General features: G+C 37.0%; 1 protein-coding gene across 1 annotated transcript in view; it reads left to right on the top strand.

The window, feature by feature from the left end:
• The first annotated feature begins 392 nt into the window (after window positions 1–392).
• Window positions 393–20,686, top strand: part of GPC6 (glypican 6) — a 498,670-nt gene continuing 478,376 nt past the window's right edge. Inside the window, exons 1-2 of the mRNA XM_033513812.1 lie at window positions 393–413; window positions 1,269–1,461. Of these exons, the coding sequence (XP_033369703.1) occupies window positions 393–413; window positions 1,269–1,461 (214 nt within the window). The remainder of the gene's footprint in view (window positions 414–1,268; window positions 1,462–20,686) is intronic.

The following is a 20,686-nucleotide window of genomic DNA, read 5'->3' as shown; positions in this document are numbered from 1 at the left end:
TTCTAAGCATGTGCAAACCTCTTTTTGATGTTGTCTTCAAAATGATGCAGCAGCTAAATGTATTATACCCCTGGGAAGCATAAAACTTAGGGCCTGCTTCTCCTCACTACATAATAAGAATGGTGAAAAACAGCCTTAAAGTAGGTATAAATTGCATTTAAGTCTTCTTTATGGCTCAGCAGTGGTAGAAAGGAGCCTCGATATAAATGAGAATCAGGTCCCCAGTATTTATTTAACCCTTGGGCTTTGTATATCATTTTATTTTCACCTTTAAGAGATTTGCAGAGGGATTTTTAATCAGGATTCAGTGTACAGAAAGCTAAATGTTTTCATTGCCTTACAAGTAACTTTAATCATACAGGCAGATCATTCTCTTTATTTCTCAAGAGGAAATGGTAGAATTTTCTGCCTTTGTATAAACCAAGCTAAATGTTTCTGACACCCTTAGTACAGTGTCAATTGGAAATTCACATTTCATGTAATAACAGACCATTTTAATTTCATGAGCTGAAGAATTGGTTTCCACGTGCAAATTGTACTGAAGAAAGCAATATTGTCAGAAGAACTGGCAGAGTGCTTCAAGAGATAAATCTATTGAATTAAATAAGGGGCTTTCATTACCTTTTACGTTGCATTTCCATATAACATAAGCATTAATTAAACTCTTCATTGCTTTCTCCTATTCAGCAGAGCACTTGCTCAGTCTCAAAAGAAATGCTGCCCAAGAAAACCTGTGGCTCCCAAACACAGTCATTAAAAAACACTTAAGCAGAAGGGAAGGACGGGGAGAAGGGAAGAATGTTTTGGTGCACTTGGGCAAGTGGGACCTGCCTACAGAAATGCATAATTTCTGTTTATCAGGTTTTGACAACAAATGCATGATTTCTGTTTTGCAGTTTTTGACAGCTCCAGTGACTTGTAATAGGTCATCTCACTAGGTATTTCTCCAGGCAATTTGAATACAAACAGAAAGCAAGCAATTGTTTTTCAAATTTAAGTACGCTTCAGTAAATGTGGAAGGCTTCTTCAGTGTGGGAGAACACTTTTGGTGTGAGGCAGTTTTACTTCGTGAAGTATCAAAACAACTCTGCAGTGTGTGTCTCCTCTCCCCTGTGAGGAATACCCAGCTATAGCAAAGTTTGATACAAATTCAAGATATTTCCTCTCAATCTCTTTAAGTCAAGCCTTAAAGAGCTCCCTGGGTAGCCCACCCAAACTGAAGAGCCATCACGTATTTTTGGTTCTGGCACATTTCTGTCTGTATTCAGATATTTCTAATTCCTTCTTTTCTTGTGATTCCAGGGGAACATTTGAGAATCTGCCCTCAGGAATACACATGCTGCACCTCAGAAATGGAGGACAAGTTAAGCCAACAGAGCAAACTGGAGTTTGAAAACTTAGTGGAGGAAACAAGTCACTTTGTACGCACGACTTTTATATCCCGGCACAAGAAGTTTGACGGTAGGCTGGATATAATTTACTTATTTTCAAGGTTATGGGATAGAAAAGCCATAATATCCATAATAAATTCCAATGTTCTTTTCTTTACAATTAGATATCACATTTGCAGTTGTCAGTTTGGCTAAGATAAGGGTTAATATACAGCTGGTGTGCTTATCAGCCTTGTGAGTATTGCCTTTAATTACAATGACATCAAGAATCAGACTGTTAAGTGCCTGCAGGCTTGGCTAATGTTGAAAAAAGATATTAGATATGCATAGAGAGGTTTATAATTTTTGTCTCCTAGTTTCAAATGCAAAATTTAGGTTTGTAATTATGTTCACTGTTGCAAGATGAACTGTGGATCTCCCATGATTTTTGTTTTTACAGAGAAGTATTTGTGTAGACTGCCTTTTTATAGCCTTAAGGCTGTTGTTTTTTTTTCCTTCATGATTTTCTTGTAATGTACAGAGGCTCTAAGGGGGCTTCTGGCTTCCAAAACCTAAGGCCTCAAGTTGTGTATGAGAGAGATTATCATACAAACCACTTAAGCAGTATTGAACACAGCATTTCTACCTAGGAAAAGAGAAAAGAACGGTTTGAGGGGTTTATTTCCTTGTGATCTTTATAAGATCTTTCCAAGATCAAGGTTATGGTGTCACAATTTGCTAATAGTTTGTCTTTGATAATGAACATTAAGCTATTTTTATGGTTGTGTCCATATTTTCACATGATGGTTTTATCCAAATAAGTATTTGTGTTGAAAGTGTCACCCTGAGCATTTCTGCATATGTGTAAGTTGAAAAGGGTCTGGAATTAAGAGGTGTAAATCAGCATTGCAAAGAGGATTGCAGAGCTGCATGTAGGTGGAAAGCCTGCAAATAAGTGGGTAAAGCTGGCTAACCACAGGTAATTGATCTTATGCACACATTTAGGAGAATGGTGGAAGTGTTACCTCTGAATTTGGAAGGTTGCTTAAAAACTCTTTGGTCCCATTCAGAAAGAAGTGAAGATGGCTCAAACTCCTTAGGGTAATTCTGTATTATTATCCAATTAAAGATTTTTTTTTTCTAATATTGATTCTCTCAATGTGACACAGAAGAAAAAAATAAATTATAAAGAAAAGGAATGGAAAAATTGTAACATGAGGACGAGCTGGAGGAAAGTCCCTAGCAGCAGATCAGATGCTAATGTAATTTAGAGAGTGTCCTTGGAAGGTGGGGATGACTGTACACTGCTCAGAATTGTGATGACTTCCCTCTTTAATGTGAAAGTGTAATTTTTTTATGTAGTGGCTTTTAAAAAATGTACTTGTCTTCAAAGGATTTTAAAAAAAAATGTCTAGAAGTTGTGTTGTATTACAAGATGAGCGTGCAAGTAGAACAGACATTTCAAACCATCTGTGGCGTGCACAGGGCTTTTTTTTTCTAGATGGAAACCAGGGTGATCACTGGTGTTCAGTGGGAAATGCAGCACACTGAAAACTCTGGACTCATTGACCACAGAGCTCAGACAGCACTTTTCTAATTCTTTGTCAACTTCAGTCCTTTCTGTATTGCATTGGACTCCAGGACTTGACAGCTTTTCCAGTAATCTGAAGTTCTGCGTCTTAATACGGATGGTAAAGTATGGCTGAAAGTTCCTGACTGGGTGTAAATACTCCACTCTGGGATCTGCTCCACAGAAACTTGGAATAAAAGACTTAAAGACTGAAAGTTTCTTCTTACTATTGATGTTTTAAAGGGAATTTGCAATGTGATGTCTTATCAGAGTGCATTTGAACTTCACATAAGCTTTCAGGATTTCAATGCTATTCTAGAGCTATTCAAAATCTGTTCACTTGTATGGAAAAACTGCTTCATTCCAGAAGGGAAGACATTAATGGAAAAATATATTCACCTAATAGACTTCCAGTGTAAAATCAGCTAGATTTCTTGCAGTTTAAAATACAATGATGCTTTTCAGTATAAAGCAATATTAAGATTGACAGCTAAGGTCTGTGTTTTAACTGTTCAAATATAATCCTTTTTTTGTTTGTTTGTTTTTTAATTTGGTACTGTGATTGGGCAAAGGAATTCTCATACATGATTCTGCCATCTAATGCTAGTACACCACAAATAGCAGAACAGATACAGCCAATTGTGATGATTTTATGGAATTTTTGCACAGTACCTGTGTTTTTCAAGAGCAGCACATATAAGCAATAAAAGAATATATGAATATCTAAGTAATATTGAGATAGATATCAGTGTTGTTCCCTTGAGAAGTTAATTTCAACTATAGTTTCTGCCAAGCTCTTCTTCGTTCAGACATTCATTTAATTTTGAGAACTCTTGAAAGAACATCAAAGGGATATCTTGTACATTTTACAGGGTTTTATTAATGCTGTACTAGACATCTTAGAGTATGAGAGTTTTGCAACATAAGACTTTTTAGAGGTATGTGAACTCTTCTGAATTTTGATCTGACCTTCATAAGCCTTGTCTTTCTTAATTTGTTTTCTGCCGCACAGCCATACACTTAAGCATAGATAGAAGGATGCTATGATTTCCATTTTGAGAGGCAGTTTGAGATCTGTTTTCCTTTTCAGGATTTTTTCTCAGATTCCTATTCATGATCTAATCTAAAAGGAAACTCAATCTGTTGTAACTTGAACATTGTCTCTTTAGCCTTTGATAAGACAAACATTCTTGCACAGAATCATAGAATCCAATGTTTGAGATGTCAGCTCATCCAGTGGCTGAGATGTGATGGGGGAGGTTTTGTCAGCCCACCTGCTCCAAGCAGTCTCATTTATCACAGGTCACCCAGAATCGTGTGCAGCTGCATTTTTAATATTTCATGGATAGAAACTGTACAGCATCTTTGAGCAACTTGTGCCAGTTTTGACCTTGTGACAAAACACTGTGTTTACTGACACAAATGCTTTATTGTGAGGTGACTTTACACCTCACAATAAAGTGTTTTCTTGTGTTTACATGGAATTTCTTGTTTTGTGTTGTTTTTCTTAGTTTGTACCCATTGCTGTCACTGGACTATATATCCCCCCACTAGATATTTGTGCACGTTGATGAGAGCCTCTGTGACTTCTCTTCTCTGGACTGAGAAGTCCCAACTCTCTCTGCCTCTGCTTTTAGAACAGGTATTCCAGAACCCTCATCACCTTACTGCCCTTTGCTTGGATTGCACCACAGTGTCCATATCTCTCTCGTGCTGGGGAGTGCAAACCTGGACCTAACTCTCCAAACATGGCCTTATCAATGCTGAGCTGAGATGAAGATTCCCTCCCCTCAGCCTGCTTGCAATGTTCTGCATAATTTCTGTGTCAGTTTTGTTTTTTGTTTCATCTGAAGTATGGTGCTTCCAAATCTCTGCAACAAATAAATTTCTGTAATATCTAAAAGCAATAGAAGCTAAAGACAAAATTTGTAACAGAGAACTGTAGAAATTACTAAGTGATTTGGAACCATCTATGATCAGAAAAATTATACCTTTCCCTTAACTGTCAATCAGTTCTTGCATCCTAAAGCCCTTTATAATCTTTTATTTCTTACTCATTTCTACTCCACAATTCTAAAGGGCTGTCACTGTATTAGGACTTTTGACTGCTCCATTATTCTGGACTCATTTATTCCTCATAGTATATGAAGTTCAGAGGTGTCTCAGAACCAAAGATCTGACAATATAATTTTCCATTCAGTTTCCATGTTCTAGACATTAGCATAAATCACTACATAACATAATGCCTGCTGCCTGTTGTTTCTTGGCTGAGCCTTATGTGCAGATGTTTACATCAGTATTGCCACCATCTGCATATTTGTCATTGCATTGACATAGTGGATGGTCATTTCAAGCAAAATCAGTATCTGGAATTTCACTGATAGGTGTGTGAGGATCCATAGAATCTTCTAAGAATCTTGCCAAATGAAGCCTTGAAATTAGATACATTCCTATGAAACAAGTGCTCAATTGTCCTAGCGAAGAATGCAATACCTGTCTCAGGAATGGGGCACATATACCCTTCTGAACACTAGGAAAAGAAACAAAAAGCTTTTCCAGCAGATAGGAAACACACAGGAAGTGAAGAATCCCAGCAGATAGGAATTTTTATTACCTCAAGGCTTTGTGTAAGACTAAATGCAAAATAAGCAGACAAGTAATGATCAGCTGTTTCCTATTCCTAACAACAGACAAGTAATCATGCTCCACTTCTTGGACCTCCACTGTATACCTCAAAGCAGCTTAAAATATATTATGCTCCCAGTGTAGCTGTAATAGTATCATCTTATTATCACCAATTCCCTTGCATAGTGACATTGCTGAGCAGCTGTTTCACACACAAGCCAATTTCTTTTAAGTATTGCTCCATCAGCAACCGAAACCAGCCCAGCCGGAAGGTTTTGTCATGAATGTTAATGAGGAGACAAATAGCTGTTCAGTGACATTTTCTCACTAATCCTTTGAATAAGTATAGGAAAAATATATCAAAGAGTTTTAATTTGAGCTAAATAGATGTGAACCTGATAAAAGACACACTGTCTCCTCATCCTCATTAAAAATTACACTAGCAATCTTAGCAGTGGGGTTAAAAATGAAGGAATGTCTAAGAATAGCTACCATGAACTTGAATGGATATGGATAGCCTTCAGCAGAATGTGTGAGGCATGATGCCTTTTAAGGAAAATAAGCTGGATAGCCTAAGGACCAATCTGCACTGCATTGATCTGTCATACAGTGTCATCATTCCCCGTGCTCCTTTTTTTTGTAGTCTAGGAGAACAGTGATCCATACCCATTAGTGCCGCTCATATATATCTTACAGTCATTACCAGCAGTACTGGTGTAAATTACAGGGCAGCAAAGAAAGTTTCACAGATGATCTCCCATAATAATACCTACAAGAATAGCTAACATCCCAGACACCCTGTATTCCCTTTTCTTGCACACTTTATGAAAGAACTTGGAGAAAAATAGCAGGTTTGAATCTTTCCTTGATACTAGAGCTGACAAAAATACGTTTTGTGAAGTTGGTTTCCAACAAAGTAAGAACTTTTCAAAGAGCTGAACTATTATAGCCAAGTATAACTATCTCATTAAACCTGGGGGGAAAAAAAAAGTGTGAAAAGTGCTATAAGGGAGGTGCTTGAAGTTGGAATAGACTGAAGTTCAGCTGCATGGCCAGTGTAAGTCTCTGCCCTCTGGCCCCTCTTCCTCCTCCTCTTGCTGGCCAGGCTGCTAGCCCACCTCAAGCTGTAGCTCATGCCTGTAGGCTCATTGACCTCTGGATTTCTGCAGAGGGAGGGGAATACAGCAACACAGAAGGCCACTTGTGCACTGGTGCTGTCCTGGTCAGCAGGTAAAGGATGGACTTCCAGTGGGAAATTTTTTAATACTTTGCTTTCCATGCATCCAAAGTGAAAGGGCATGGTTTCCGCATGATTTTTGGCTTGGTTGTTTGGTTTCTGGAAACAGGAAGTCATAAAGGACTGCCTTTCTCACAGACCTGTTTGGGAGGCAAGAGGCTTCTCTGGGGTGTGAGAAAGTCAAATAAATATATATTTCTATTATTCTGCTATGTCTGAGGCAACATGTAGGCTACACCATACTGAAGATATTTTGTGGCTTCCTTCTGGGCAAGATGGTGGTGGTTGGTTTGTTTGTTTGTTTGTACCTTGCTTCTTTTACAGTATTTCTGTGTTGCTTTGCAATATTTCACATCAAATGTAAAATGCACTGCAGGACAGGTGGATTTTTAAAAGCCACAACTGCTTGGCTGTAACAGTTCTAGCAGGGCCACAGTTTACATATTATTCATCTAGTGGTTCAACACACTACATAACTTCTGTGTTTGCCAAAATACAGACCCTAGAGCAAATAGAAGGCTTAAAGAAGTGCAACATCTGTTGACTTGCAGCATGTAACGGCTTGGAAGCCTTCATTGGACATCTGGCACAAGTTTCTAAGCATTAAAGAGATTCTTAATAGGAGATGCCATACCTTAAAATTGACAGGAAACACAAATTTGAAAATAAAATATTCTACACCTGATCAAAATCCTATTGGAGCTGATAATGGCCTAAGAGAAACCTCTGCTGCCTACAAACAGTTTTAGGCTCTAATCCTGAAGATTTGCCTTTAGAATACTGTTTATCAAATTCAAATACTATGTCAAAAGTTTTCATCTACATTAAAGCAGTCTTTTTGTTTGTTTAATTAACCAAAAGAGGAGAGGAGGCAAGCCTATAAAAACTTGTATAGGAATGATTTTCTAGTAATAAGAATAGTTTCCAGTCAGGGATGCGTATTCCTGTAACCTGGCCAAGTCCAGTACTGAAAGGCAACATCTGAAATTGGGTGTCTTCCTCACACTCCCTGCAGTTGGAAATGCACTTGGTGCATTTGGATGGGCTCTGCTCTTCCTCAGTTTAATTTTCTAAGTGCAGCTGGTCACAGGAACAGTAATCTAACCAGCTGCATCAAATTTATGAAGCTGCAAAGCAAAGAACAAGCTGTTACCCTGAGCTGGAGTAGGTGGGTATTACCCACTCTCAAATAGATGTTGTGAGAAACGTGTTGTCCAGGTGTAGCCAAATCCAAACAGGCTTTGAGAGGGCAGGGAAATACTGTTTTTCCCATGCAACAGAAAGCAGAATTTGCCTTGCTGACAATTAGATATCCATGACAGAGAGTGTTCCCTCAGTAGTCAATGGGGAATGCAGGGTGCAAGTCACATTAGTGTAAGGATTAGATCTCAAATAGGTCTGGAAAAATCTTTCCCTGGTGTACATATTTCTCTATATGGTTTAGAAAGGGTATTTAGCTATGACATAAATGCCTATACTTTGGACTTACTTATACATTTGTTCAGAAAAATTCCACCCCAAGGAACAGAATAAAAGAGTGAAACATCTAAAACACTTTGGAGGCTCTCTTCTGTGCTGTTTTTTGCCTCTGTTGCAGACGTATTTTCTTTTTTTTTTTATTGTTTTATTTTTTTTGTATTCTGTACAGAAAAAGACATTTAAAATATGAGACAGGTAGGCACTATAGAGGTCAGTCATTATCTTATGCTAGTTGAAAAAAAATCCACTATTCTGTTGAATTCAAATGGCATTTAATCTTCAGTGAAGCTCTGAACAGTGTATGTTTTTAATATTTTATAATGAAAATTGTTCTCTAAGTGTCCAATCCTTTAAAATATCAACCCATAAGTAAAATTACTGATTTTCAAATACTAAACCCCCTGCGATTAAAGATGCTTCAGATGCATGTGGACAAGAATAGAATTAATAGTGGACTCAGCTTCAAGTCCATAATACTGATGTCTTCTTGCAATTGTCCAATGGAGAATCTCTTACCTCTACATGATTCTTTTTCTGATGATAGGTGCTTACCTGTCACACAGCAAGGACAAAAAACATGCTGTGAGAATCAAACATAGCCACTGTACATCAAACCCAGGCTATAAAAAAAGGGTATTTATGCATGTTGTCAGCACTTTGGGTAATAGGAACTGTAGCTTTATAATTTCTCGTGTGTTATTCTCAACCCTTATTAAATGCAGAAATATTATTTCTTAAATTAATCTCTTGACTGTAATAAACAGGCATTGTTATATTTTTGCTGACCTTCTTTCCCTAATTCTTTTGCCTGTGTGTCCAAACAACTGGGAAATTAAAAGGAAACTTAGTGTATCATGAAAAGGTTCCTGTAATACTGAAAAATGATTTAGTGGCTCTCTGTTTCTCCACTTACCTATTAGATTTTTTAGAGTTTCTTTTAAATTAAAATAATTTTCTTTTCTTTTCTTTTCTTTTTCTCCTTTCCTTTCCCTTTCCCTTTCTTTTTTCCTTTTTCTTTTTTTCTTTTTTAATTTCCTTTTTCCTTTTCTTTTCCTCTGCTCTATGGTTTACCAAGTAAAGATGGAAGTGTTTTCTTTTCTGTGAGGAGTGTCTGTGAGGACTGTCACTTTTTCTGGGAGGAGTATTTCTGGGAAGACAGTCACTTACTGGGAGGACAGTCACTTTCAGCAGTAAGAAGGGGACAGAAAGGAGCTATATGGCTAAATGCCTATGTGCCATAGGAATACTTTTAGAGATAACTTTAAAACGGGCATATGAAGGTCCACTTGTGCTATACTCCATGTCAGTTGTGAAAATTGCATACATAAATCAGAGCAACCAGATATCCAGGAAGATAGGGAGGATGTGGCACAGAGGTAATGCTCCTCGTCTTCCCCGCTTGCCTTACATTCCGTCTATACCAACATTCACTACATTCACTCTATGCCAACAGCTGAGAGGTAAAAATAAACATATTCTGCCTAGACTCCCAGGGTGAAGTCTCTCTTGTCTGTGTGGCTGCTGGTAGAAAGTAGCAGCCGTGGTTCTCTGTGTGGGCAGCCCCACTGGGTGCTGGTGAGCGCCTGTCCAGGCTGCCACAGGGAAAATAAGCACAGATCACAGAGACATAAACCATATCTGATTATCCATATTGAAGTGTTTCTTGCTTGTTTTACTGTGCATGAACATTCAGGTGATGTTTTTGAAAACCTTGAACTTAAAACAATGCATGAGACCTATACTATTGAAATGTTCCAGTTTTCCTAAATACCTTGAAAATATAAATTCCACTGATTCTCCATAATGGGCTTTTTGTGCATTATTTTTCTGAATATTTCTGATACAGTTCCCACTCATCCACTTCTTTGGATTTTTACATAAATAGAAATCTTTATTTTGAACTTTTTAATCTTCTCAAAGTTGTACTGAAATTGTTTTGCTTAATATGTTTATTGTATATGCGTCACATGTTTACTCTGGGATACGTATATATTGTTTGTAAGCTTTATCAGAGATAAAGTCTTTAATTTTCTTCTAGTTGTAACCCGTGTGCTTTATGCATTCAGAATGACACCCCACTAAAATGCCAAGTGTTTCAGCAGTGCACAGGTCAGTTAGCTGTCATTAACAGCAGACATTGGAAGGGCTAAGCATAGAACAGATGATGAACTGGCAAAGGGCTGTTGGGAGTGGGACAGAGAGAGAAAGGACCAAAGATACTGTGTCATGAGCTATCTGTTAAACTCTAATCACGTAAAGAACAGTGTATGGCTTACAGAAACTATCTGAGAGGGGTAACAACGCAGCTTCTGTGGAAGTCTTCACACTGGTGGAGAGTCAGATGTTGGACACCATTGCCACTTGTAGTCTGCTTTGAATCTCTACAAAGACTCTTAATAAAAAGAAAAACCTTAAGGCCTGAAACAGATCTTCTTGAATATATGGCAGGTTCTTAATTTAACATTCCTGGGTGAAATTATTTATTGTAAATTTATACTTCTTTTGTGTTTTTGTGGGAGCATCTAGAAGCCATTCACTATTCCTGACTTAGGAAATTCATCATCTCACAGCTAAAAGGCTGTTCTTGCTCTTGAATGGCTATACTCATAGCCCTCATGAAAACATTAGACATATGTAAAGCAGGAAGGAGGTAAAAACAGCTCATTTCAGAACAGGACATCTTCAGTCAATGAAATCTCATCAAGATCATGTCCAGGAAAAGGCAAGAGCAGGTACTTGTTGAATGCTAACATCAGTGAGTGGGTACAACGTATACAAATTAATTTTTACCCTGATAAGAGAAACTGGTTTGCACAGGTGCTAAAACTGTGCTGAGGAAATCAATTCTGTTGTTATCTCTTTTTTCCTTCTTCTGACATTGAAGCAGTTTCACAGGGATATGCAGCTTAAGGAAGGCATCAATTTATACAAGATTGTTGTATAGAAGTTGAACCAAAGTTTGGTAGGTGGAAGACGAGGTGATTTCTGCTTGATGTGAACTAGTTTTTGGAGCGTGTAAAATCTCTTAAGGGGAAAAATGCAACAAGCTTTCAAAGCATACCAGTAAATGAATGCATGTGAAGGTATGCGTATTAGGAGGTCTACTGTAACTACTACTACTAAGTAAACTACTAAGCAAATATATACAATCTGGGTTGTTTAATTTTCAAAAGCTGGAAACAATTTTTGAAGAAAACACCTTGTTTCAATTACCACAAAGTAAGAAGCAAGATTTGGAGCTGAAATATGTATTTCATGTCAACAAAATTCTATACAGATTTAGTTTTGAATTTCAGTAAAATCAAGTATTTTGAAAGATTTCAAATGAATGCTAAAGGTGATTTTCAGCTGAAAAACCGAACATGTTGCAATTAAAAATGAAGAAACAAATTATTATCAAGTCTTTTCCAATAGTATATTTTGTGGTACAGTGAAGTTCTGTTAAGCTGTGAAAAACGTCAGCACTATATTTTTTAATTTTTACAAGTTTTTGATGTTAACACGGTCAGCTTGACAGCTTTTAAGTAAATCTTAAACACTCCCAAGAAAGCAGTGTTTTTTTCAGTATCTGCTGCTGTATGTATCTCCATAACTTTCCTGGCACTACTGCAAGTAAATAACAAATTAATTTAATCTCTCATTAAATAACTTGAAGGGGGAAGCCTTGTCTCACCTTCTTGAGTGCATAATGAAGTTCCAGTACAGGCCATGAGCTGAAGATGCTTTTTTAAGCTATGAGAAATGTATGCCAGTGCCTCAAACATCTCAGGATCATTTTTGGGCTCTACTCAAACTCAGCTAGCTGGGATCTGCTGCCTCGTTACAGCTAGTGGAGAGATACAACTTTGGAATTATTCTGCTTATTATTTCAATGCCCAGAGACATCATTTTCCAACATGTAGTTGATATTTGGAATTCAGCTTCCTGTTTTCATACCAAAGCATACATGATGCAACATTTTAAAAAGCCACTGTGTGCTTGTAAGCATATTGGTATTCAGCTTCTAAAAGTTGTGATTTATTTATTCACACATTGAATTTTAAGTCTAAATAAAAGTATAGAGGCTGAACCAGTCTAGTCTAATTGTATATCAATGAGAAGTTAAATATCAAGTGAACATTAAGGAAATTTGATTTAAGAATTTATACAGCTTAGATTAGACATTACCTTAAAACAGACTTACTTTTCTACCCTCCGCATTTATAGCATCACACTCCTTGAGTACATATGGCCATATCTTTAATATTTGTAGCAGTTTAGAGTCATGTAATCTCTGTAAAGATGGAATCACTGGATTGGGACCTGTCTGCATGTCCTTGTACAACAACTTATTTTTATGCCAAAACAAAATCTTTTGAAAATAAGACCGATTTTGGAAAATGAAAGAGGACTAGAAAGAAGTTTCCAAATGGCTCATCAGCAATGCTCCTTGTGGAGGGAAGGAAGGTACTGCTGGTCTCAGGAATCCAGGTGCACCTGTATTCTCTTTTCCTTTGATTTTATATAATTCTTTGAAAAGAAAGAAATATTACTGGTTGTTCAAAGTAATAATCAACCAGTTCTAGCAACAGAGCCAGAAATACAGTACTATACATGCAAGGATAATATCCTGCTCAACTGTTCAAAGGGTGCCCTAATAGCATAGTGATTTATTTGGATTTTCTGGCATCTTACATTCCTACATTCTCTTCCATAATGTGACTAGCTTTTTGAACTGCTTTCTTTCATATGCATGGAAATCCACGTCCACATAAAACTAGAGAAATCCTTGTTCTGTTCTTAGCCCAAGGATAAGCCTGTGCTGGGCCTAAAGTATACGCAGGCTTAATGCCAGGATTTTGCATGGGGATCAACTGCATTTTCAGCTAATGCATAAAATAAAATGCAACAAGCCAAATCAATGTTGTGCCCACCATTTACAAAAAAAGCCCTTTGAAATGAAACTCCTTATCCTCACCTTCACCTGGGCTATGCTTGTGTTTTATGTTGCTGAGAGATGCGTTTCTGAAGCGTGATCTGGTTTTCTACTTACTCATCAGTAAGTTGTTTTCTGAAACTTTATCACTGTTGTAGTGCTGTGCCTAGGAGGAAATGGTTTTGTTCATCTGTTTCTAAAGAGGTGCATGGAAGAAGAGTGATGCAGAAGAGCAAGGCAAGTTCAGAGGTGAGAAAAGGACAGATGAGACTTGGCTATAATTTTACGGTGGCCTTAGTCCCATGAAAGGATGGGTAAATGTTGAAACCAGAAGGCCACCTCAGCACATGGCAATTCACAGGCCTTTACTGCCCTTGCAGCCTAGGGATTTATTTGTTTAAAGTGTCAGGATCTGGTGAAATGTCTAAAGGTATGAACAGGAGTAAGTGGCTGTCGCCTGAGGATTGTTTACCAGCAAGGAGTTGTAGTTGTTATGGAATATTATCTAGGGCATAAATCTGCCCCCCTCCTGGCACCTGCTTTTCCTCTTCAACTCAGAAGAGACTGCAGAATGCGAGTATCTGTAATTAGGCCTTCAAACGCACAGCTTGAAAGGAAACAATCTTAGCACACCATAAAGACAATAGCACTTTCCTGGTTTGACTAAAATTTCTAAATGTCTTAATCTCCTTAATTTGCATTTCTAATGACACTTTTTGAAAATTCTCTAAATGGAAACTTTGTTAATATGCAAACTGACAGTATCCTTATTGATACTCTGTATTGTATTTATATTTTTTTGCTATTTTAAGCATAGCCAAGAAAGCTATAATCCATATTTAATTTTGGAATAGCAGTGATGTGCAAGGATTTTTATGTAATCTCTGGAATAAAAACATACACAAAATTCAGGGGGAAAAGTACAGGACCAGTGACCATTTACAGGGATTATCTATGCATCCCTAGTGCAGAGGTGTAGTTGTGCAAAACAAGGTACCCCTGGACAGGGGATTTGCTGAGTTCTCAAATTAAGACTCAGTTCTCCAATTAAGACTCAGGTAATAATATTGCTTGTAGGTTTGTTCAGTGCTGTTAATTTTACATAAGGAGATAAATATTGATTTTTCATTTTAATTGTTGCATCATTACTAGATCTACAGGTAGTAAAATAATTTTCTGATTGCTAAAGGCTGCACAGATAAAAGGGGAAAACAAATCATATTGTAACAAGTACATTTTTTTTGATCAAAATATCAGAAGTAATTTAAAATAACTTCCAATGAAAAAGAAAAAATTTAATTTTTTTTGCTTGCAAATATTTATAAGATTTTATAAGATTTATAAAGATTTATAAATGCCTGAAGTTACTGTTGTTTGAACCAATGACCTTTGTTTTCCTTGCCTAAAACATGTGTAGAGTTTTGGAAAATTCTGTTTAACATCTCCTTTTGCTACTCAGACCTGATATTGAAATTTCCTTCATTAATATGATAAACATGGGTAGTCTGGTTAAAGTTTAACACTATTGTTTAAAGACTTGTAGATGCTGAAGCTTAGGGTCAACCACAAGGCCAACTTACTGTGGTGGTCATGCATGCCACCAGTCAGGTTTAAACCAACTAAACTGGCGTAGCTTGTAAAATCAGCAAAAATGTGCTGTGGCTCCTTCAAATAAAATAAAGGGATGGAAGAGATGAAAAGACAGTGGTGAAAATCGAGTGATCTGTCCATGTTGTGTGGCAAGTAACTCTTGGAGATGAGAACAAAACACTGTCAAGGAAGTAACAAAATTAGGAGGTCGAAATTTTGAGAAGGGGGAGTCAATATGTAGGTGCTTATGTTTAGCTGTGACATAGAAACATCAAAGTGCTAACACAGATTTCAAGCTCCTAGGAAAGGGCCAGACACTGCTCCCACCAATGTCTTAGCACTTAGTCTGTGTAAAAGACTTCATTAGACTACCCAGAAAAACAGCACACTATCAAATTCTCTAATAGACCATCTGCGAACAAGTGCAGCAAGTTCTGCAACAGCTAAAAGGTTTCTTCTCAGCTTCTGTTTGCAAAACATGTGTGAGTTAATGGAGTATCACATTCACATGGTGCTGGGGCATTGACCTGGAGTCTCTTCAGGAAATAGATCTAGGTTTCATGTAGATGCACTGTGCTTTACAATGGGAACAGCCCACATTTTCTAATAAAACAATAGTGTTATTTATTATATTTATTGTGTTTTTTATGCTGTATGTTACTGTGTTGTTCCTTCTTGGAGGGCAGTTATCTTTCAAATAAGTCTAATTTCTCTTTGTTTGCCAACTTAAGTATCAAGTAAACCAGGGCCAGGGCAGCTCAAAGTTTGGAGTAATGATGCCAGTTTGTGTGACTAGGGGAAATAAAATAATCTGATTTGTTTCCAAAGAGCTCAGTGTCATTTGGGAAGGAATTTAGAGATTAGTTTAAAAATGTCTAGAGTGCAGAGCACTTCCAAGGCTACATTCCTTGTGAAAGCATGCTTCTGAGTTTAGTCACACAGATAGTGAAGAAACAGCTATTTCTGATGCTGCTGTAAATCTATCTGTAATATTTTAACTGTTGGGTATAGAACACGCTTGTGGATTGTCAAGATTTCCTCTTAATGCCTTCATCTCTTCTTTGGTGAGATATGAAGAAAGGATGAAAATACGTTTAGCCATTATAATTCAGCAGCTAAATAGACGTGGTCTGAAAATTATTATCCCCTCCCTGTCCACTCTCAAAGAAGACTGGTATGAATTGTATATCCATTCTCTGAACAACAGGGCTTCCTTTCAACCCTGCATCCACTTCAGCCTTTCTGAAAGTAGACTCAAAACGCTTTGCTGAAAAGAAAATTTGTAGTCAGATTTTGCAGAACTGCGCTGCATTGTCATATTTTAACCAAATACATAATTCTCTTTAGTCACATAGAAAGACTTCATACAGATTATTCACAGAAGGATGAATATGCAAAAGATCATTTTCCCAGAATGACGGAGATGGAAATCATAGGTGTTAAATGAGAATGTAAATCACAGATCTCTAAATCTTTGAACCATGAGGATGCTAACTTTCAAACAGTTAAACCTACCCAGATCTTGACAGTTCTTTTGTACATAAAAGTATCTCGGACATATTTTTTCACTCAATTTATTTACATTCTACTATTTATATTTTCTCTTACATTTTCAAAATAATCTAAGTCAAGATTAGTTAAATAAAGTCTTGTAACTGCTCTGTGAAATAAATAAAAAAAATATTATAATGTTCATATAATTACAGGGGTGATAAAGAAACTGAGGCACCTAAAGGCAGTCTGACTTGCCAGGTGTCACAAAATGCGGTAGTGACAAAATTGCAAATGAACAAAGTCTGGTTTTCATCTGCATTTTCTCAGGCTTTATATATACCCTAACCTTCTTGATGTTAATGCCATAAAATTTTTAGACAAAGACATAGTTTTTCTTAATTTTCATCAATCCAAGATTTTGCTGTAAGTAAACATTTTTTTTTCCTCTCATAAATTTGAATTTCTTTCATAGGCACTTTCTATTACTTTTTAGTAAATTCCTTTCTATTCAGATTTTTGCTGTAGAAATGTCCAGACGAATACACAATATTCAGTGATTGCACCATGTTGCCATAAAAGAGGTTTCTTGTGTACAATATATTTTAGTTTATGAAATGAAACTGATTTTTTTCCATGCTGCAACAGTGTTGCACCTTCACATTACATTTAAGTAATTTTCCCACAGGTATTGCTGTTGAATTTTTTCTCATTAGGCTTTAATGCATTCACTTGCATTTTTCCAGATAGAATGTACTTCACTAGTGACTGCCAGTTTTTATTTTCAGTCATTACAGGATTTTTGTTTTCCCTCCATATAAAGTTGCTGTAATTTTGAAATTACCTCCCATTTTGAAATAATCTACAAATTTAATTACTGTGCTGCTTAGTCCTTCATCCAGGTGATTATTAGATGATTCATTTGCAAAAAAAAAAGCCCCTATTCTTTATCTGACACAAGCTCTTTGGGATATACTACTAACATCTCTAATTAGGTTGCTGAAATTTTGCCATAACCTCCTCTCATCACTGATCTATGAAAACAACCCTGCTCTCATATCAAATTTCTGCTCTGCAACTTCGTGACAGCTTCCCACAGCTGAAGTGGATCATTGAACTCCAGTTATTTATCAAACAAAGCAATGTTGGTTTTTGGTTGTTTTTTTTCTTTTGTGGTTTTTTTTTCAGATGTTACCAAATTTCAGTAGACTTGTGGCCTTTTTAGATTCAGTTCTCATGACAACATATAAGGTTGTCTGTCACTAAAAATGTTTCCATGAGTACCATTACTGCATTGACCACTCTATTTTCTGGTTATTGAAGTGCCTAGCATATGTCTAAAACAGTAAAAGGTTACTCATACTTATTTGCTCAAACTTTCTCCAAAATTGACAAATAAATGCATTATTTCACTAGGACAACCTGGGTTTTGATTTTAGCCAGTGAATTCTGCCCAGGTACCAAAACACCATTCTGTAGTGAGCTAACTGTAAATTAGGAATATTGAAGTTAAGCATATTTTTCAGCACTTCTTATCTGCTAGGCAGAACCTCCTGACTGTAAGTTCTGTAGGTGAGGACTTCAAATACAGTTTCTCTTTTAGAAATCTTGCTCAGTGGAAAAATTCTTTATATTTGCCATATTACTATGTAGAACTGGAAAACCAATGTTATATCTAACAACAGTAAAAATTTCAGATCAGTGGTACCTAATTATTACTTCTCTTAAGTAATAATTACTTTTTATTACTCAAGTAATCTCTTACATTTTCATAAAGACAAGAGAAAGCTACTGGTACTGAAAAGTGGCAGCAGAATAATGATATTTTTTGAACGATAAGGACACTATCTGAGAGAATTAACCATCACATTAATTGTTTTCTTGATGTGATATAAATAGTTGTGATTGCATACTCAGGATGTCCACATACCTATATAAAACAGACAAAGCAGCAAACAAAAATATTTACAGAAAGAAAAGTAGGAAAGAAAAAACCAACTATTCCATAGTTAGGACCACAAAGGAGTCCAGAGGCAAAAGCACAGGGTGGGGCACCTAGCAAAGCACACATGACCTAGTCCTGTGCTCAGAAATTTTTAAGAAAAATATATACAAACAAACAGAAATATGGAAAAATAAATGTGTTCTGTGTCTTCAGCAGATGAAGATGATAGGAAATCTTTTTTCAGATACTACAAATACACCTAAACGTCAGTTCCTTCAACTGATGCCATAAAACACATGTTATTAGTTTGCTGGCTGGCCTAGAACCTGCCTGTTACAGCACTTAGCTCTGAGCTATCCAGAATCTTTAAGCCCTGTTATCAGAGAACTGATGGGAATCAGATGTCATTTTCAGCCTTTTCTCTTGAAATGTCTGTGCAGAGAATACAAAGCTTAATGTTTTTCTATTCCTTGTACAGGTTGAAGATGGCTTATTAGTGAAATGATGGATTTATGCTTTGACCTTTACTGTTCAGTTACTGATCTGTTTCTCTTTGCCTCTGGAAGATGGAAATGCATGTCTTATAAGGAAGCCCTAACACAATTTCAAAACATGTTATTTTAAATGGAAACAGTGAAACCTAGTAGTTGAAAAAGCTCCATGAAAGATATCTTAATAAAAGTGATGGCATTAACAAAAAATGCCAACAGTAATTATTTGGATATACCTTCATGTGACCTGAAAAACTGTTCCAGATGTAAATGTATTGTGTATAGCTGTATAGTCTTGTAAACATGAACAGTTGTTATCATTTACAGAAAACTGCAGTCAGAAATGCTTTTAATCAGACATTTTATAACTAATATTTAGAATACCTGAATTACTCTAAAATCTTTTCTGTCTTTATTACTGAGTAGTTTCAAGTTAGTTTCATTTAGTTTTAAGGCTTGATTTTGTAAATAAAAAGACACTCTCAAAGAATAAGATTTGGAGATATTAAAGAATTCATTATTTCTGTTGCTGCTTGGTAATTTGTGAATACGATCTTCAGTCTTTTGCTATATGTAGAAACAGCACTCTGCAAAAAAAAAAAAAAAAAAAAGAATACAAATCTAGGATGTCCTGAAGTGCAGCAGGTGTTGGCTGTGTCATTTCAACATCAGTTTGGGGTTCAACAGCCTTGCAGGACTGAGATTGTCAGTTTGCAGGTGTTAAATTTAAAAGACTGTGAGGCCAGCTGCATTCAGGCACCGCGAGTGTTCACGGCAGGCATTCAAGGGCAAATCATGCTTGAGCGACCTGATTGCCTCTACAACTAAATGACTGGCTCTGCAGATGAGAAAAGAGCCGTGGAGGCAATATACCTTGACTTTAGTAAGGTTTTTGACACTGTCTCCCACAGTGTTCTCATTTGATAGCTGAGGAGACCCTGGCTGCCTAATCCGATTGCTGTGTGAGTAGAAAATCATCTGGGCTATCAGGCTCAAAGGGCGGTGATCAGTGGCTGGATGGCCAGCAGGCAGCTGCTGAAGAGAGGGTACCCAGCACTGTAGGGGATGAGTTCTGGGGCCCTTAGTGCTCATCTGCCACCTCGGTGGTGACACAGAACAAACTTTTTACATGGCACAAAGTTAAGGGAAATGGCTGTCATTAGGAATTTGAACTTCAGCCCGAAGGCTTATGTCAAACCTGTCCATACTTTTTTACAAACATTGACTTTACTTTCTCTTAATTAAGGTATTTATGTTGGTTGCTGTTGTTCCCCCTTCCTGATGATTCCCTTTCTTCTTTACATGGGACTTAAATTTTAAAGGTTAGCGTTAAGATCCAATCATTATAATTATTAGAGAGATATCTCTGCCCAAATAGAGGTAAAAATGAGACTATATGCCAAAGTCAACAGTACAGACTTTTATTTAACTGTAAATGTAAGGTAGAGAGATAACTGGGGAAAGAGAGATGAGAGCTGAAAAAGAAAGAGAGTGACAGAGAAATAGATGAAGTAGAAAAGAAAAATCATCACTCCATCAATTCTGACAACATCCCATTGGTCCTTTCCTAGTCTTCTCAGTGGTTGCAGACTAGGCATGAAGTGGTAGATGGACAGTCCACACAACACCAGGTCCATAGTGTTTGTACTATGCTGAAGGTAGGCGGAAATTGTCCCCATGAGTCTTTGAGCCCTGCTAAGATGTTGCAGCCATCTCTTATGTCAGTGTAGTTGAGTTGATGATGGCCCATTATACCCCTTCAGCTGAGGTGGACACCCTCATCCTACGTGTGAAAGTCCCTGTACTTGGGAGTAACCTGGATGTTTACTACAAGTGGCCAAATGTTTGAGCCACTAATCACTAGCAGTCCAGTCTCTCACAGTCATCTTTCTGACACTAGACCTTTTCCATTTAGCTTAGTTCCTTGCCCTCTGTACCTTTGGTTCTTCTCCTTCTCTCTCCCTTTCTCCCTC

The sequence above is a fragment of the Parus major genome, chromosome 1 (assembly GCF_001522545.3).
Source record: "Parus major isolate Abel chromosome 1, Parus_major1.1, whole genome shotgun sequence".
In the NCBI taxonomy this organism is placed as follows: Eukaryota; Metazoa; Chordata; class Aves; order Passeriformes; family Paridae; genus Parus; species Parus major.
Note: the sequence above shows the minus strand (reverse complement) of the source record. Positions and strands in the feature narration are given on the sequence as shown.